Below are 20200 nucleotides of genomic sequence, written 5' to 3' on the forward strand. Positions count from 1 at the left end.
TCTATGAAGCTTATCACAGACACTGATTTCCCAGGAGCAAACTTGAATGGAAACGCCGAACGTTTTAAAGCCACTCCCCACCACCGCATAAAAACTCTGTAAGAAGGACACCGACGATGATGAGGGAACCAGCTACTGCAATCACTGTGACAGGTTTCTTTGCGTGAGCAAAGAAAAGGTATAGAAGTTTACTTGCACACTCAAATTTTTAGGATATATTTTTCACAAACCTCAAAAGAACTAGATGAGCATTCCTCAGGCATACATTAATTTCGATGAAGAGAACAGAAGAATGGTAGGGGAATATTTCTCTGGTATATTTCAAAAGTGGCAGTGCAACTAACCGGAGAATAAAATTTTAGCTCTTTCATCCTCAGTTCCAAAGTTTTACTATTTAATCTGTAATGCAGCAGACACAAGCCTTTCATTTTTGTAAACTTTTTTTGGAGCTGTATAGAATATCCACACAGTCAAAAGATTTACTGAAGTCTCTCATAATTCAGATAATTCCATTTAATAAACTGGGGGAAAAAATGCATTTTAAGTTATATTAAATGCAATTAAATCAGATAAGACTATTTCCCATGTTATGGTTCAAAAGTGAAAGCGCAAACATTTATGGAACAGACTGAAGAATAATTATTGAATCTGCAGGTAATACAAAGCTGGCAGGGACAAAATGCATAAGGATGGAGTAAAAATTCAAAGCAGTCTTGAAAAACCAGAATGGTGGCCTGAAAATAGGTGTATACTTCAAAAGAGGCTGTGCAAGGTACCTCGTTTTGAAGTAAAAACCCAACACAGGGTGCAGCTGTTCAGAAAACGATCTGCAGGTCACAGCTGAACTTCCAGCCAACCCCAGCCTGCGGTATCACACTTTTGCGATACTGGGGTGCACCAGTGTGACTACAGCGACAAGAAACAGCAAGCTGAACTGCAGGAAAATGATGTGAGACTTGCACACCTGTCTTGCCACTCTTGATCTGCTTTACGGCTTGCCAGAGGCTTTCACCACATTTGTTCCCTCCCACCACCACATCGCACAACACTGCTCCAGGGAAGCATGACGCTTCGGCCGGATGGTACAAATCCCAGCTCCAGTGCACCGTCCTTTACCAAATGCCACCCACCAGCTTTGACCCGAAGAGATTTCAAGGCTCCCTCCTTGCTTCTTTGCAAAGATGACCTCATCTGAGCAAGCTGGTAGAGGAGCTCACCAAGCCACTTTCCATCATTTACCAGTAGTCCTGGGGAACAGTGGAGGTCCCAGACAACTGGAGGCTTGCTGATGTGACACCCATCTACAAGAAGGGTCAGAAGGAAGATCCGGGGAACTACAGGCCTGTCAGCCTGACCTCAGTGCTGGGAAAGATTATAGAGCAGTTCATCTTGACGGAGCTCACCAGGCATGTGCAGGACAACCCTGGGATCGGGCCCAGCCAGCATGGCTTCATGAAAGGCAGGTCCTGCCTGACAAGCCTGGTCTCCTTCTACGACGGGGTGACCCACCTGGTGGGTGAGGGAAAGGCTGTGGATGTGTCTGCCTAGACTTTAGTAAAGCCTTTGACACTGTCTCCCACAGCACCCTCCTAGAGAAGCTGGCGGCTCATGGCTTGGACAGGTGTCCCCTTCGCTGGGTAAAAAACTGGCTGGTGGCCGAGCCCAGAGAGTTGTGGTGAATGGAGCTAAATCCAGGTGGCGGCTGGTCACGAGCGGGGTTCCCCAGGGCTCGGTGCTGGGGCCAGTTCTGTTTAACTTTCTTATCAACGATCTGGGTGAGGGGATCCAGGGCACCCTCAGTCATTTTGCTGATGACACCAAGTTGGGCAGGAGTGTTGATGTGCTGGAGGGCAGGAAGGCTCTGCAGAGGGACCTGGGCAGGCTGGATCCATGGGCCGAGGGCAGTTGTGTGAGGTTTAACAAGGCCCAGTGCCGGGTCCTGCCCTTGGGTCACACCAACCCCAGGCAACGCCCCAGGCCTGGGGCAGAGGGGCTGGGAAGTGCCCGGCGGAGAAGGCCCTGGGGGTGCTGGCTGACAGCCGGCTGGGCATGAGCCAGCAGTGCCCGGGTGGCCAAGGAGGCCACCAGCCCCCGGGCTTGTGTCAGCACTGGGGTGGCCAGCAGGGGCCGGGCAGGGATGGGGCCCCTGTGCTCGGCCCTGGGGAGGCCCCACCTCGAGTGCTGGGCTCAGGTTTGGGCCCCTCGGGACAAGAAGGGCCTGGAGGGGCTGGAGCGTGTCCAGAGAAGGGCAGCGGGGCTGGGGCAGGGTCTGGAGCACAAGTGTGCTGGGGGGCGGCTGAGGGGGTTTAGCCTGGAGAAGAGGGGGCTGAGGGGAGCCCTTCTCGCTCTCTGCAGCTGCCTGAGAGGGGCTGGAGTGAGGGGGGGGCTGGTCTCTGCTCCCAAGGCACCAGGGACAGGACGAGAGGGAACGGCCCCAGGCTGCGTCAGGGGGGGTTTAGGTTGGGTGTGAGGAAAAATTTCCTCACTGAAGGGGTTGTCAGGGATTGGCACAGGCTGCCCGGGGAGGCGGTGGATTCACCATCCCTGGAGGTATTTAAAAGATGTGTAGACATGGCACTTCAGAGCATGGTTTAGGAGGCCTGGGGGTGTTGGGTTGGCGGTTGGACTTGATGATCCTAGCGGTTTTCCAACCTTAGTGATTCTATAAGTCTATGATCCCCTGACAAAACAAGTAAACTTATTTTACAGAGGCACGGTTGTCCAGCATGGGGTTCTTGCTAGAAAATATTCAGTCTATAAAGTACTCCTAGGATATCACCACATTTTCAGCAACCTAGAGAAAGCAATACTTGAACCGGATAAACTTGTTGACAACACCTAGGTTTTCAAAAGCTACTGTCACCTCAAACACTTAAGATCAAGTTTTACTGCTGTTGACATATTTGCCATTTCTTTCTGTATCTTGCAAGACAAAATAACACTTTGAAGTAGTTTATAGTCTCAGCAACTTCTGCTAATAAGCCTCCTGTTTTGAATAAACAGTCCTGTTTTTGCACTGTAAATTTCTATCATACAGTTCTGAAAAGTTCAAAGGCAATAGGCAGTTTAAGCCTTTTTGACTTAATCAGAATTAAGATACTGCATTCAGCTTGAGTTAAGCATAGTAGCAAAAAGGTTGCTTTTCCTATTTGAGCAACACTTGCAGAAAAAGGTCAAGAAGCCTTTATTAAGAAGGCACAGATTGCAACCACATTAATCCATAATAGAAAATAAACTTTTGTTTGCATCAGGAAGCAGCACTGCAAGCTCATTGTTAGCATGTTTGTTTCAGAGAAGCTGCTTTTGATTTATACTCAACCTTCCACATAGAAAGAGGACCCTGGCTGGTATGTGGCGTGCAATACATTAAAAAGGAATTTGCTATATTCTCTTACAGCAAAGAGGGAGATTTCTGAACAGCAAACACCTACCACTATTTATAGCTGATCTACACTCTTCTTCCAGAAATAGTGAAGCCCTTGCTGCAATCCCTCACTAGACCTACTGCATCCTCACCAGCAGCCAACTAAGTAGGGCAATGAAAGGACACAAGAAGAGAAGATGACCTGAAGAGAAGATGCATGTTTGCACGCCTTCACCAAAGAGTCACCCTGGTCATGTTCAGACAGAGGAAGAGGCCACCTTAAAAGCACAACAATCTCTTCCCCTGGTTTAGGCACCATCCTAGTAAATTGAACCATGCATCTTTCCCCTAACATAGCCCACCTTCAGATGTGTTAACTAACTGGTCTGAGTTGGAAAGTCCACAGCCTATGTACTTCCTAGAACATGTACTAGCATGGAAATGTGTCTTCTCACATCCCAAACACATTTAGCCTTGCGTGTGTTTCTCTTGCCATTTATGCAAGAAGCCCATCACACAAAATGCTCTCTCCACCACCAGAAGATGCATCCACGCAGGCAGCTGCGCTAAGCCTTGTGCCAGCTCCCCCCTACATCCCACCCAACACGTGTAGCCCTCACTGCTCTTCCCACCGCCGCTGTGCTGCTCAGCAGCAAGTGACCCAGTTTCAGCGAACACCCAGCTCAGGTCTTAATACCTGCCTTAGCTGCTACCTTCTAGCTAAGCTTACAACTGATAAACACTCGAAGAATACCACCTGTCTGTTTCACAAGATAACTTAGCACAGATAAGTTGTGATGGATGAGGATTTACAAAGCAGTAAATAATGCCTACTCAAGCCTAGAAGTCTTAGCATCCCCTCAATGCTATCAGTACCACACGCATGTGCATGGCCAGGAAATAGTATCGGGAGAATGCAGGCACTGAAGCAGAAAAAAAAACAAGCTACGATGCACCTAAGGCACAGACAGGTGAACACTCAACAGTTTTCCCACCAGAAAGTTTTGACCAAACTTTCTGCTCTGTAGTGACCAGCTGTTTGTTTCAAACCATCCCCTTCTACATTTCGTTTCTGCTATACTTCACAGCTGCCTTCTCACATCACTTGACTATCTGTACCATCACCCTCCTCCTTTCCTGTTTAGGAAAAAAAAAATTAAAAAAACCCTGTTAGTGAATCCATTGATTAATAGACTTTGTCAAAGGTAATGTGTGAAAAATGTGGTGCTGTGGTTTGACCTGGCCACAGTGTCACCACCAGCCAGACTGCAGCACTTCAGGATGAGTGTCAAGTGCTCTTGACTCTCTGCAGCCTACTTTAAAAAGTCATTTTAAATCCTACCTCCTCAAACTGGCTCACAATATCTTACCATCTAATGGGTTTAGTAATACAGAATATCCACTAGAACTACTCAGACCCTTGACTTTAATCCCTGCCTCTTGGTAATTGATTTCCAGATCTATCATTACCCTCTCTCGCTCTGACATACCATCCTCGTTGGCTCTCTAATGTAAGAGCAGTTTTCATAATTCTCTCCTGAAGCTCCTGCATGGACTCACTCCAATTTCTCTGGATCGTGGCTTGTCACTTCCATCCTCCTCTTTTCCAACATTCCTGCTGATACCGTGTGCTGTTATAGTGCCCTCAATTCAGGCCAGATGTATTTGTTGCCAAGGGGCAAACCCCTGCTAATGGAGGAGGGCACTACTCTGCTCAGCAGGACATTCTGCTGTGTTTCATGTAACTTCCACTTTTACAACTCACAAGAGGGACAATTTTTGCCACAGCATCACTTGGATCTTTGCTACAGTGGCTTCTGCCCAGCTTGCTCCCAAGCTTAAAACTTTGCTCCTTTGTATTAATGCAGATGTCCAGCCTGCACCTTGAAGGAGACAAAAGTGCTCCAGAAACATGCTTCACCAATTTGAAACTTCAAAAACTCTGCCCTTTATCGTAAGATAAATCTCAGCAATGATTTTTTTTGTTTTCAATTTAAGACTAGTAGTCTTCTGGCAAAATGCTGTTTGCTTCGACTACTAAACCTCCTCCTCTGTTATAGCTACACTGCTGGAAAAAAGTGGCCAACGTCCCTCTCAAAAAGGAAACTGAGATGCCTTTCTACAGAAATAGTGTGACTACACATGGCTGCCTCACAAAAAAAAAATATTCTTCTAACATAAAAACCATTTCAAGTGTCTACATTCTACTGATTACTGTAGACAAACGGATAACTTTAAGGGAGATTTTCAGTCTTCTCCCCCTCTCCTTCCTTTTCCTCTCCAGCCTTTTTTTCTAAGAGCTTCACATTTGCTCCCCCAAATCCATGCAGTTCACCTTTAGGCACCAGTTCTCCCACCTGAATCCGAGCACTGGGCACTGTGCTGCTTTCTTTGCCACCCAGCAGGAATTTGTCACCAACCTCCTGCAGAAAGGCTCCTCACTCAGAAGCTGCGAGCGCTGTCACCAACAGCCAGGCTGCGGCACCTTCCTCTGGCGCAAGGAGCAAAGGTTTGCATAGGGCCAGAGAGCAAGGCAGGCGACAGCTGTCCCGACACTGAAGCCGGGGGATCCAGCATGCTGCTCAATTCCCCGAAAAGGTGAATGGTTTTGTGTGTTCACAGGAGCTGGGCGCCGTGGCTGCCGCCCCAGCAGTGGGAGATCAAGGGTGTCACCAGCTGCAGGTACAGCGCACACTTTGCAAATTTTAGCTCTGTATAAGAAATGTATTTGAAAGGAGCAGGACACAGGAGACTTAAAAATATGGGAGGGAAGCCACCGCAAGGAAAGCGCGCTTGTTTAAAACTTATTACGGCTAGAGGAAGCATGCTGGGCTATGAACAGCCTTTTTTCTTTAAGCATATCACTATTGTGTTACAAGTCATTGCCAATATTCACATTCCTCTGGGCTACTGTATCTAGCACAGCACAGCTGCTGCATTCTCCAGGCTGCCCCGGTGTATTCCAAAATGTTTAATTACAAGGTATTTCTTAAAAATTAATCTGTATCACCATAATGATCCATTTCTCGCAGTCCCTGGGTGTCCTCCAGCTATGACAGACAGCAGCAGGCATTGTCGTCGACTGCGAGTAAGAGGTTCCAGGAGGAAAAGTTCTCCCTCCCAGGTGCCAACTTGTGCTTCGGTGCAAATGTTTGTTTTAACAATCACAGATATTTCATTAATTCACAAATCACAGCGTCCTTCGCTGTGTTTTGTGCAAACTGTTCTAGCGCTGTTTTGGTGGTTCTTGTACTAAAGAACATCTAGAGGCTAACCCTGCAGCACGCACAGATGATTTATCACCATACCTGAATGCGAACCATCTTACTGTGTTACTGAATTTGCTGTTGCAGCTTTTGAGACCATCTATATACTTTCAACACTTTTCAGACCCCCTTCAGAGAAACTCTACTGTACAACACAAAAAAGTTACGCTTGCTTTTTGGTTTTTTTTTGGGGGGGGCACAAGGTGACTGCAGAACCCCTTTGACTCCAATCTTAGCGTCTTCTTAAACATATATATATATATATGAAATTAAGGCTCCTCCCTTGCCTCTTCCAGCATAAGGCTCCTTTTCTCAAATCCCAAATCTAACGTAACCCTAGACTACCCCAAGCCAGAAAGGTCCTTCTATGTCTCCACTCCCCATCATCCATAAAGGACTGGGGCTAGAATGTGTGTGATTAGATGGAATATTAAAACAAACAGAACCCCAATTTTTTTTTAAATGCTAGTATTTTATCCTCAGCTGGGAGTTATATAGTTGCCTGAATTGCAGAGGAAGTATTCTCAAAAGATAAATAATGTCTTGTTTTCAAGATTTTATCTTAAAAATCTGCTTGTTTTCAGCAGCATTGAAAGAACATCTCGCTGTCATAGGTAACCTGCAATGCCTTGGCACTGATGAGTGTACCTTGAGGGCTCTTCACTCAAGACCTCCAACTGGAAACCAGTCCAGAAGAGGAAGGACAGACTTTCAAAGGGCCAGGATGGCCAGGTGTCCTCTGCCACGCAATTCGTGTGCTCTGGAAACACTCAGAACATGGCTGCACAATATACAGAAATAATGAGCTAAGAACTAACCATTTCCCTCCTGCCACACGTGCAGTAGCACGTGTCCTGGTTTAACTTACCGTGCCACCAGTCTTGTGACCCCCACATTTTGACATCTTTTGATAAAACCCCCAGGTTTTTTTTACAGCTGAGTAACTGTAACCCCCAGCCTAGTAACATCTCACACCTTACCTACTGCTGCTTTAAGGCTGTTCCTAGAGAATGTGGGAGAAAGCAGCACATGAACTTTTTTAGAGAAAGCGAAGGTGCAGGGTAGATCAAGTGTGCTATTTTCTCTTTCACAGCGTACTACTTGCAGAACTTCACACCAACAGCTAGGTTAATTGTTTGTACTCTGAGAGCTTATTTTGAACTGAGCTCCTGCTCCATCCCTGGCAGTGCTTGTGTGCCTGCAGCCACAGCTGGTGGGTCAGGAAGCCAATCGGTGGGGCCAGACAGTCCGTTTTACTGCATTACTTCCCAGCCAAATTAGCAAGTACAACTTCCCTCTTGACGGAAGCATGAATTCAAGTCGGTCTCTGCTCCCAGCCACTCCCTCCTGGCACAACAATTTTGGCTGACCATCTTAACTAAGATGGTTATTCGTTCTAGCAAGGAAATTTTGCCAGTATAGTTTAAATTGCAAATAAGCTGTGACAAGAAAGGATTTTCTTACCAGTGCAGTGTTGAGGCTTTTGTCTGTACAAGTAGCTATGTTATAGACATGATTCTCCCAGATAATCCATACTTCAGTCTTTAAAAATTAGTTTTTAGCCATCCCTTAAAGTCTAAATATTAAACCCAAAATCTGAAATCATTCTACTTAGAGATCATAGCCTGCATTTAATTTTACCTTCAGCTTTTGTTCTCCAATTTGCTGCACTGATTGATTGTTTAACAGGACTTGGGGGCTTGCGACCTTTAGGAGGCCACATTTCCTCATACTTTTCCTTCAACTGGCTCAAAATATTCTGTTTTAGTAGAGTGTCAGAGAAGGGTCAAGGACCATCAACAGTCTGTGCTATACAAAACCCCACCGCTTAAAACTGCGGTTCTGCTTCACACCTTCAGATCAACCTCGTGAAGTCCACTTTAAAATATTAAATTTGTACTGCTCAGTTGATGGCTTGCAAGTTATTCCCATTGCCTTCAAATTTAGACTAAAAGGTGAAGAAAACAAGATTAAAAAAAGAAGCATACCTAAAGCATGATTGTCTTCCACTTTCAGCTACAACTCCTAAATATACAATGAAACATACCTGGCATTAAGCAGACCTGAAGAAAGTCTGTAGGGATTGTTTTTTTTTAAATAAGTGAGAGTGATTAGTCTAAACTGCATTTATTTTCCAATATAACAAGAGTACAAAATACTCACCCCTTGGGATCCTTGAAACTCAACTGAAGGTTGAGAAGAAACATGATCCTACGAGAGAAAGAAAATAAGTAGAATGTAAGCAAAATTACAAACCTCTGTATCTGGCAGAACTTATTTCACTGCAGAAAGAGGTGGATACGCCCACAGCAGGCCAGAGAGCTCCTTGTGCCCCTACCATGACGCAGACCCTGCCAGGCAGCCGCAGCCAGGGGTCCAGCACCAGGTCGGGCTCCTTGCAGCACCCAGGGTTTCCTCCACTCAGCGCCAAGCAGCCCGAGAGCTGGTGCTTTACCACGCTCAGCGAGGATGGGTGCTGCGGGGTGTCTGAGAAAACACTGGAAGTTGTGCAATGCTATTTGCTGGCACGGAAAGACAAAAGCACCTCTCTTCTGCCCAAAGTACCACTGAATACAGGAGTCCAAAACAGCGTGCTTTCCCAGTTCCAAACCCTACCACGCTGTCCTGGTCATTTACGGATTGGGACCGGCTTCGTATCTGAAGATACTATTCAATGACACTGTTTTCACATGTACTTGAGTTCTGGGTATCAGCTCAAGTTGCATGATTAACACAGGCAACCTGCCTTCTCGAAAGGACTCGATAATGATGGCTTTCCTTGTTAGGACAACGCTTAGTCCACCACTGCTTCCCACGACCACAGATGACCCGCTCTTTGCCCAGACCCCCATGCACCCATCAGTACTGACTACCAGGAGCACCTGCAACGCTTGTAACCATGCCTGCCACCACAGCAGCTTTTGTGCCGCTCCCAGCAGTGCAGACATCCCCACTGTCCTCAGGAAGGCAGGGAATAGCATTCCTCTTCTGCTCTTATGCTCTTAACTTAAGCTAACTAGCCTCAGCTAGCACACGTCCTAAAGACAAGAAGAGATTCAGCACAACCAGACAGGCTCCAAAATACTTTTGAGGTCCCCCAAACTATCTTCACTTCTTCAGCTACATACCTGCTATGGGGAATACACAACCTAGCCAAAAATTACAAAAGCCACTGTTTCTATGATTTCATGCACCAAGCGCTGCCTGTTGCTGACCTGGGAGGGTGGATGTGTCTTGCACTGCTTCTGTGCTGACACCCCAGTCCATGAACACTTGCAAGTGTTATGACGAGGGAGGCGCAGGGGAAATCAAGGAGCTCGCTAGGTGGAAACTACTTTTCCCTGTTGCAAGCTGGCTTCTGGTCAGATCTGCTCCTCAACACAGCCCAAACAGCAACACCACCAGTGCCAGCAGGAGCCCCCTGATAAGAATATCCCATTTTAGCAGCAATGCTGACTTTGCTCAGCTTTACTGAATCCTGAAATTATGCTGCTGGACACAAAAAAATAGGGCAGCTATGCTGACTAGCTCGGTTTGTGAGGCTTTGTCCACAGGGTGTTACAGGGAGTTTGCCAACCCACTGCAAACACTTACGCTAAACAGGTTGCACCAAAGGATGAAATCCTAATAAATACAGACATTATCCCAGTGAAAGCAAGTGCTCATGGACTTAAAATTTAGATGCCATTCAGGAGCATTCAGGACTCAGCATCACTGGAAAGGTGAGTTAGGTCCATCTCCTGTCCTCTCCTCCCTCCAGCCACAGGTTCCTCTTCCTTCACTTGCACCTGTGTCACCCTTTTGCAATAAAATCCATCTCGCTCATCCAGCGGAAAACTCCCCACGCTGGGCTTGGTGATGAGCTGATGCTGCTCAGGCAGGTGCCAGCGAGTGCTGGAGCAGGCAGCGGGCAGGCAGCCAGAGCGTGCCACTAAGCCGAGCCTTGCCAGTGCTCGCACCACCTGTGAGCATCGCCCAACACCGTGAAATCCCAGAGAGCAGCTCAGGCAGAAATAATACCACTGGAGAGCTGGAGCTCCAACACGAATCGGCGGCAGGGTCTTTCAAAATGACTATGCTTGTTTTTCCATGAGCAGGGACTTACACGCTATCTCAGGTTACACAGCAGCCAACAACAGGTAGAACCTTAATCCCTGAAATGGCTTGCTGCAGATTTGTCTGCTCCACAAACCTTCTGAATTGAAGCCAGAAAGTTTTAGAAGTGAGCGAGCTGAGATTTTAACATACCTATCTGCTTATCCAGCCGATACAAGCAAACTCATTTGAAAAACGCAGTGGGTTACATATGCAAAGTTCAGTGGACAGTTATGAATCCTGACCCTTGTCTGAGGTTTTCCTGAATGAAGCTTAGTGGTCTGCGCAGAAATGAACGTACAAAGGCACTTCACAAAACACCAAGCCAGGCAGGCGATGCCATGACTGCACAGGACCATGCAGCAGGCAGCCATCACCTTCGTGCAGTGGCTCACAGAGTTTGACATGAGCTGGGTGTTGATGTGGATAAACCATGCTGGCTTCACCAGCCACCTCTACTGCAGCACAAGAAAACGCCATTCAAAAATATTTAAAAAAAAAAAAACAACAAATTTAGCAGGGCATCAAGCAGAAAGGTCTCAGCTACCCGCTGGCAGGTGGTCTGGAGCAGCCAGCTGCTGCAGCAGGGACCTTGGACAAACCCTCTGTCACCCAGCCGTGTCCAACAAGCTGACTGCTTTGTGCAGCCACTACACAGACCTCAGGCTTCAGGGATAGGTATGGGAACTGCTTCTCCAAACCCCCTCCCCTCTGCTCCCCCAGTTTCCCTGCATTTCTTTTCTCACAGGAAAGATGGAGTTTTGGAGAAGCAGCTCCCTGGGGAAGCCCAGGAGTCCCACCACTTTCCCATGCCCATTCCCCTCATAACTTCCCCACCACCCCCCCTTGTTAGGAGTGTCGGAGCAGGCATGCCTCTCTAGCCCCATTCTGCAACCACTCACACACTTGCTGCCCACAAAATACTCTAGTCACTGCCTGCCCCAGCCTCCTATGACAGCAAGGTGCCGTAGTCCACCAGCCAACAGGTGAACAGACCCACCTGATTTACTTTTATCTGCTGGCTCCATCAAGCGCCCTTTCGCTCCGGTTTTGCAAGGCACGAGCAGTATCAGCTCTATCACCACATCACCTACAATTCCCTGAGCCACAGCCCCACGTCCTTCACTCTCCAGTGAAGAACCACAGCGCCTCCTTGCACAGCAGCTGCTACAGCTAGAGAGCGTGAGCAGAGGACAGCCCTCCTCCCTTGCATCCCTCAAACACCAGGATCGCACAGGGTCCTTGAAACGTGGGTGCTCAAGGGTCCCAAAGGGACCCTTCTCATCACCCTTAACACCCTCCCAGATGGCACACAGCTCTTTACTAGATTTTCTGGCTGCTGACACACACTGAACGAATGCTTTCCGAGAACGGGAAATTGCAACTCCACAATCTCTCATTTTCTAGTTGCAACTGCCTATTCCAAGTTTCATTTTATGCAAAGCTTATTTTTCCCCTAAATGTTATTTTACCTATGATGAAAACCATATGCCACCCTTTTTGCCGCCGATCCAGATTGGCGAGGTTTTTCCAGAACTCCTCAGCATCGCTTCTGATCACCTGGAAAACCCGAGTATCACTTCCAAGCTTTGACATCTCAGCATCTTCTCCAGGACATCAGTGATTATGTTAAGAGAAACCAGCTCCAGGACTGACATCTGGGAAATCAGAGGTGGACTTGCTTCCTCCCTGAAGAGCCACCACTAAGCCACACTCATTCCTGCACATCATTCCTCTGGTGCCAACCTGACTGGCATCACCTCTCACCTAACTTTGAGCTGACTCCTCCTCCCAATCCACCCTCGCCAGGTTGGCCCAAAACTTCTGGAACAGCACAGACTTGAAAACCCTATGCCCCCACACCCAGGGCATAAACTCCAGAGTCCCACCTAGTTAATCAAAGGAAGTGATCCTGGAAAAACTGTTAGCACCAGAAACAGCTGGAGCAACGTGTGCATCACCTCTGAAGAGTAGGAGTAATCAGGCATCAACTCAGCTGAAAACCAAGCTACAAACAGCTCCAGGCCCACTTCACTTAAAGAGTAATTACTCTTTATTTGCATCTGAAGCTTTCATTTAAGATAAACGAATGAGTTCCCCTCCACAGGACTGGTTAAAAAGAAAAATTAGCTAGAGGAGCTGTGACATTCAGGTCTTAAATCTCTGTTATTTGGGGGCAAAACCTCAAGAACTAGCTGGCTTGACTTCTCCAGGTTCACCGTTTTGCTTAAGTCTTTGGGCAGGAACTGTGTTTGCTCGCAAGACTCAAGATCTGCACACACACGTGGCACACTGCAAATAACTCAGATACTTATAAGGCACCACCCTTGTATATGAAGCCAATTATCTACTGTGTTTCAGGCATGTTGACTCAGAGTGAGCAGAAGATGCCTTAGTATCAGCACATTAGAAATTGTGATGTATAATAAATTTTTTTCATATGCTTTGATAATTTTTCAAGAGCTCTGTATTATATAGAAAGAAGCTATGACAAGAGTCTGGTACTCTCTAGCAATGCCAGCCTAAGGATTTCCCCCATCACCTCCTCCTCCTTTTGGCAGGTTCTCTTCCCTGCCTCAGGGCTTAGAGCCACCCACGGAGCCCAAAAATGTTATTTGTCAATTCAGAGCATGGTCACGTATCAGCACAACTTATGCTGAGGAATTATAGAGGTCTCCTTGCAAGGAGAAGAAAAAGCATTTAGAAGGAAAGGCTACCTGTACTAAAGTCCATTAAATTACCACAGACAGGGTATCACTGCCACGCAGCATCCCTCCTCACATACACGCTCCAGCGAGCGCATCAGTCACACTGCACTTCCCAGCGGCGGCACGGACTGAGGCACCAAAGCAGCCAGCGAGGCTGCACTTCGCGAAGTTCGGACGGCCAGTGCTGATACCCAGACATGGCATGTATTGGAACAACCATGCTGTAGGGTGGCAGAGCCATTTTGATACACGTGTACGGAGGTACAACAGGAGTTTAGCCTCCTTTGGTGCATCCGTTCTGATTAGTTTTGGAGTTACATTGTTTTGTTGGTGAGTTTTTTTTAAATACACAATGTATTTGCATAATCTGGACAGTACCCCATAAGCAGGAAAACACAGAATATTTGAAAAAGAACAGCACAGGGCTCCACAACCTGGTTACTATACAAACCCTGGAGACACAGCACTCAATTACACCGAGAGTACTTCACAAATACTGGTGCATTTATCCTCCTAGCTGCTGTAAGCAGGCATGACAACCATTTCACAAGCAGTAACAGAAAGAGACGATTACAATCTGTGTTCCCCGGCAGTTTTGAGCGTCAGATGTGAAAAATCCAAGTTCTGATTTTCACTGAGACTAACTGGCACTCGGCGTTCTCACCTGCGGCTCAAGGTTCCCTTCACTGTACCTACGACCAGCGCACAGCAGCGGTGCTGCCAAAGGGAGCGCTCAACCGCCCAGTGCCAAAACCAGACTGCCAGCACTGGCACCGGGACAAGGAAAGCAGCAGCAGTGTGCAGATGCAGGGGGGAAGAGGCCTTCCTGGTGCACCTCATCACCTCACCCCATCTCCCGGAGCCGCAGCACGGATGTTGCAGCCCTCGGGCCAGACAGGAGCAGCCTTAGGAGATGGAAAGCGGTAGAGGTGCTGGCTCAGAGGGTGGGACTGCCCTTCCTAGGGAAGGTGAGAAAAATATCTACTTAATATCTACTTAACTGTACTGGAAAACAAAATTGTATTCTTGCTGCATGGCCATCAACTGCTCAACAGCCCACAGTGTCTGGAAGAGGAAGGTCTGGCTTCTTCCGCTATCTGTTCCCTCCAGCACTTGTTGGTCTCTTCCACAGTCTCATTCAACTCACTAGCCTAGAAGAAGGTATTTCCCAAAAAGTAGTTAAACAGATAGTTTTCTCTGATGGAAAGAAGTGCAGTAGGACTTGTACCTTTCAAGAGTCACAAAACCTCTAATCAGTTCAAGCTGTCCCAAAATTTTGCTCTGGACTTTCAGCTCAGTTCTGCCTCTAGCAATCACCTGTGCAGGGCACAGGCAAGGCTCTACAATCAAGCCATCAGGTTTGCTAGGAAAGTGTTTAACTGCCCTAAGTTCTTCCTGCAGTCCCATGTCTCATCAGCCACAACCTTCTAACACCTTAAACAGGATACACATCTTAGTCACTTCATACAAGACCTCTGATTTATCCAGGGAACAGTCCCGTGTACTAGACAAGGCAGGAATTCTGCGGGAAGGTAAGGCATCAATGCCACTGGAAAAACTACTGCTACCACCCAGCTGCCCTAAAGAAACTGTAGGGATTATGATTTTTTCCCCCTGTAACAGATTTGTTTCAAATCAGACTCAGAAGTTAGTGACAACACAAAAACACACAGAGCCACATCATCCAGGCCTTGCTGCCATAAGAAAACAGCTTCAAAAGAGCTTGCAATCGACAGGTCATTGATCCAAATGCATTTATAATGAGTATTTGTATTGCTCAAATCGATTAACTCTGCATTATCAGTTACATCATACATTAAGATACCTGTAATATTAGATTTCAAGAAATCAAATGAAAATACACACACAACTTACCACCAACTCTCCATGAGTATATTTAGACTGGCAACCTGGGAGGCAAAACCACATAGATGTCACATAGGCACATGCATTTTTTTGCACAGAAGCGGACATCACTGCCCTGCAGTTTGGGTATTGGTGGCAATCATGCTCGTGGCAGAGTGTGTCTGTGCCAAGGGCAGAACAGAAAGACTTGGGCTCTCCCAGCTCCACTGTAGGCTCTGGAAGTGCCCTGCAGGAGCCATACTCTCCTGCACACTCCTGTTCCTAAGGATGATGTTCAGTCTCTGTCAGCAACCTCTGCCAGGCATGCTTTTGCTCACTGCTAAGCCAAGCCTAAGACATCTGCTGCCATCTGTCAGCAGAAGTGCATCCCCATTCCCAGCAGGACACCGCCAGAGCTCCCCAAAAGGGCAAACTTTTCAAACAAGTGAGTTCCCTAACCCCCAGCCCCAGCCAGGGCCACCTGAGACAGATAGAAGCCATGGGAAAATTCGACCCTGGTAAGTGAAAGATGGCAGATCCCTATGACTCTGTTTTAACAGCTTAGGGTGGGGGAAATATCAGGCAAAGATTGCGTTTCATATGCTTACTGATTCAGCAGCTCTGCAGCTGGAACATCCCAACAACTGAAGAATAAAAACTTAAATGCAAAACAGATTCCTAAGAGTCACTATTACCCTTTGGTTTGAGAAGCTCAGATTTTACAGGCCAAAACCTTTGCTTTAACAGCATGCAGAATAAAATATACACCTCCTTTTACCAGCTGCTTTTACCTGGAGAAGCACAGCTGAAACATGACTGTAGAAGACGCTACTCCTGCAAAAAGCCACATCAGTTGAAGGCAGCACGGTCCCCACTGCTCTGTGGACACTAATCAATGCAGTATTCTCTGATCTGCTTCAGAGTAATCAGCAGGTTAGGCCAGGCCACCACCAGTGAGTGTGAAATTATGTGCTGCAGCCAAGCCAGGTGAGAAGCTCTGTGTGCACCAAGATAAAACGACTCCTTTTCTCTTTAACCTGTTCCCTTTATACTGGTTCTGATGATCACATAGTGAGCCAACTCTCCAGCTAAGCCAGCAGAAAGTGATTTTGGTGGTTTGGTTTGTCGGTTGTTGTTTTTTTTCCCTTTCTGGGCTAAGCTTCTGCACAGCAGGTGGAGTTGCATGCTATAACTTGAGCTAATCTAATCAGTTAACTGCCACTGACAAAGGGAGGTTCTGCTCCCACCGCTTATCCCAGCCACGTCCTCTCTATGACCTCCCTCCCACCGCATTAGTTCTCATGCTTCTCCATCCACCAGTGTGGAAAAAGAAATAAAAGAACACCACAACTAAATAAATTGGTTTAAAAAAGTCCCAGAAGGCAATAACAAGGGATGGAGGGAGGTGAGGTACGAGGGCTACTCCCAGCAGCAGCAAGATACCAGAGTCACTGAACCCTGGAGCGTGGTCCCTCCAGCTGGCACAGCTGTGCCCGAAGTGGGGAGGAACAGCTCAGCCTTGTTTTTAGAACAGGACCTCGGGCATCCTGCCTGTGTACGGGCCATTGATACTGCACAAGGACAGGTCATCCTGCACTTCTCGCCACGCTCTCCTACAGAGCAGGTGCAACTCTGGCCTCTGAGGGGAGCACACAGCACTTAAACGAACTAAGCCGAAGTATTACACCCTGCTAAATAGAATTTGATTTAAAAAAAAATAGCCATGCTTCAAATTAATAGTGCTACAGATGATGCTCAAGGATCTTAAAGCATGCTGCTCAATACTGTTGAAGGAAATCTAGGCAAGAAGAATGTCCTCCACCATCCCAACGCAGCCTACCCGAGGCCACGGCTGTGGAGCGCATAAAGCAAGTAGGGAGTCAGGATTTGCCCTCACCTACACTCAGCTGCAGAGATCAGGCCTGCTGAAGAGAAACAATCTCTGTTCTGTATTTCTGAAGCTGGAGTTGAAGTCAGATGTTTTTAATGTAAGAATTCAAGAGTCTCTTGAGTTTTCTTTAACTCATTCCAGCTAAGAAAATCCTTAGCAGAGGTAAGAACAAAGAGTGAGTGCTTCATTCTTTATGCAGACTGTTTAAACTTGAACATTAAGCAATTAGGTATACAGCACCTGATTACATACTGCCTAAATTCTACAGGTGATGGGATAAGTAGGTCATTGGAGGGTTATCCTTGATTTCTCACCTCTACACGTTTTCTGTGATATTACCTGTGTTACACAGATAAGCTCTCTGAGCATGGAACAGAGGCAGGAGAGCTGTAGGTTACCTTACTTGCATTCCCTGGGTCTCGGCAATGCTGACTTTTAACCTTCGTTGCAAATTTTTCAGTTGTGCGGTCAGAACCGAAATGGGTCAGCAACGTACCTGAGCATTAAGCTAGAGAGGAGGAAGGTATCACCGGGTACAGACCATCAATCCTGTGCTCCCCTGGCACCGGACAGATGTGTGATCACAGCCAGACCTATTTAAAATGGACAGAACAGAAAGAGACACTTTCTTCTTCTTCCCTCATTCCTTCCCCTGATGCTGATATTCTTGTCAAAGATTAATAACACAAGGAAAAAAAGCCTCTGCAATAATATAACTCTGAGGATTACTTCCCGAATCGTGCCACAGGAGCTTCTTCTGCCAGTACAAAAGTTAGGAAATGTGTGATTTGGTTGAAGAGTTTAAAAGATGACCTGTTCTAAACCCAGAAATTACAGAGGCTAGAATAACGAAGTTTTTATGTTCTATTATCCTTCTGCTTGCCACTGCGCAGACAGCACGTTCAAGCTCGAGCAGGACCCGGCTGCGGAAAGCAGACCTGCAGGAAGAGTTGCGAGTCTCACTTACAGCTAGGGAGATGCAGAAATAGTGAAAGAGGAAAAACAATTTCAATTATTTTCCTGATCACGATGACTACAAATAGATTGTTATTCAGTTTGTAATATCCTGATGATTAGGCACATATTACTCATTTTCATGCAAAATTACATTAAGTTGGAAATTGATCATGGTTTAGAAAAAAAAAACACAGGTAAATAATTTACCTGAGTTGTTTCATAAATCAGAAATAATTAAGCCTCTTCCAAGATGTATTTACCTGCAGTAAAGAAGGCAGTTTTATTACAGTCAGCACAATTTCCAACTTGTCCTGTGTTTGAACACGCAGGAGCGTGCGATTCCGACCTGCAACATCGCAGATCGCACTTCCACAAGGCGTGCGCGGCGTTTCGGGATCTCCGCTCCCACCTACGGTGCCAGACACCGGCGGTGAGGAGCTGGGCTCCTCGGCGCTCGGCTCCCATCGGCAAGGGAAGCGCTCCGCGTTCTTACCTGCATCCCACCGGCCGCGGGAAGGCATCCTTCCTAGAGAGCACAGAACACGTTCACCCCGAGTTAATAACTTTAGGTTAGTTTCAAGGTCTCCGGCACCGCAAAACGCGGCTGCGGCTGGAACTATCAAATACCTGAGTCACTTTTAAAGACGGCGCGGACGCAGGCTGGCTTCGAGCCTTTCGCATCCCTACGGAAATCCCTGCCGCTGCCCACCCGCGGGGCTGGCCGCCCCGCCGTGGCAGCACCGCGGCGCTTGGCAAGCGCTTGCACCGAGAGGGTGCAGCGGCAAGTTCATTGCTTTCGCCCGGGAGAGACGCCGAAGCGCTGCTCGAAGTTTACCAAGTGTCACGGCGCGGGGCACACGCAAACAACCTCCAACTTCCACCGGGCGCCTCGGACCCGTCCTCCGTGGGGCGGCCGCAAGCCGGGGAGCCCACGGAGCACGAGTGGGGGACCTGGCCGCGCCCGGCCGATGCCCTGGGATGGCGGAGCTGGGGAGCGGCGGCGGCGGCCGCGCCACCTGCACGCCCGCCGCGGCGGGTGTTGCGGGAGGGACCCCGCGGGGCCGGGGAGGGACCCGTGCGGGGATGCGTGCTCCGCAAAGGCGGCAGGCGAAGGCACGCAGACCCGCACCCGCGCGGCGGCGCGCAGCCGCCGAGCGCCGAGCCCCGAGCCCCTCACCTTGCCGTCCTGGTAGCTCTCCAGAGCCCGCAGAGAGCTCTCGGTCAGTTTAACGTGCACCACCGTGATGTTCGGTACCTCTTTCCCGCAGGACACGCCGTACCGCTTCCCTTCCTGCAGCTCCGCCATCTTACGTCCCCCTCAGTCGACGACGACGAAGACGAAGACCCCGTCAACCGCTACACGCATCCCGCCACCGTCTCCGCCGCGCGCAGCCGCGCCGCGCCTATTGGACCGGCGGGGCGGGGCCTGCCGTTAGGGGCGGGGCCGGCGCGCGACTTCAGGGCGGCGGTTGGGCGCGAAGCGGCGGGGCGGGGCGGCCGTTCCTCACGGGGGGCGGGAGAGGAGCGAAGGGGAGCGAATGGCCTCACACAGAACCGCCTCACACCCCCCTGTACCGCCCCGCTTCACACCGCCCCGCCTCTTACCTACCTGAACCGCCCCGCAGCCCACCGCCTCACACCCCCCTGTAACGCCCCGCACCGACCCGCACCGACCTGCCTCATACCTCCCTGTACCGACCTGCACCGACCCGCACCGCACCGCCTCACACCCCCATGTACCGCACCGCACCGCCTCACACCTCCATGTACCCATCTACACAGACCCGCATCACCCCACCTCACACCTCCCTATACCTCCCTGTACTGCCCCGCACCGCCTCACACCTCCATGTACCGCCCCGCACGACCCCACCCCGCCTCACCTCACGCCTCCCTATACCGTCCCGCACCAACCTGCACCACCCCGCCTCACACGTCCCTGTACCGACCCGCACCGCCCCGCCTCACACTGCACCGCCAGGAGGGTTTTAAGTAGAAATAAGGCGTAATGAAGGGTGCTGGGGGCTCTGAGTGCCGCCAGGCTGCCCCTCTGGGTCCCCCGCACGTGCCCTGC

At 48.6% G+C, this 20200-nt stretch overlaps 1 protein-coding gene across 1 annotated transcript in view; it reads right to left on the reverse strand.

The window, feature by feature from the left end:
- The window catches only part of ELL2 (elongation factor for RNA polymerase II 2), a 41387-nt gene extending 21896 nt beyond the window's left edge, over positions 1 to 19491 (reverse strand). Inside the window, exons 1-2 of the mRNA XM_064438573.1 lie at positions 19382 to 19491; positions 8794 to 8841 (exon numbers count right to left, since the gene is read on the reverse strand). Coding sequence (XP_064294643.1) covers positions 8794 to 8841; positions 19382 to 19432 — 99 coding nt within the window. The 5' untranslated portion in view covers positions 19433 to 19491. The remainder of the gene's footprint in view (positions 1 to 8793; positions 8842 to 19381) is intronic.
- Positions 19492 to 20200: the final 709 nt, after the last annotated feature.

This window comes from Phalacrocorax carbo, chromosome Z (genome assembly GCF_963921805.1).
Source record: "Phalacrocorax carbo chromosome Z, bPhaCar2.1, whole genome shotgun sequence".
Taxonomy (NCBI): Eukaryota; Metazoa; Chordata; class Aves; order Suliformes; family Phalacrocoracidae; genus Phalacrocorax; species Phalacrocorax carbo.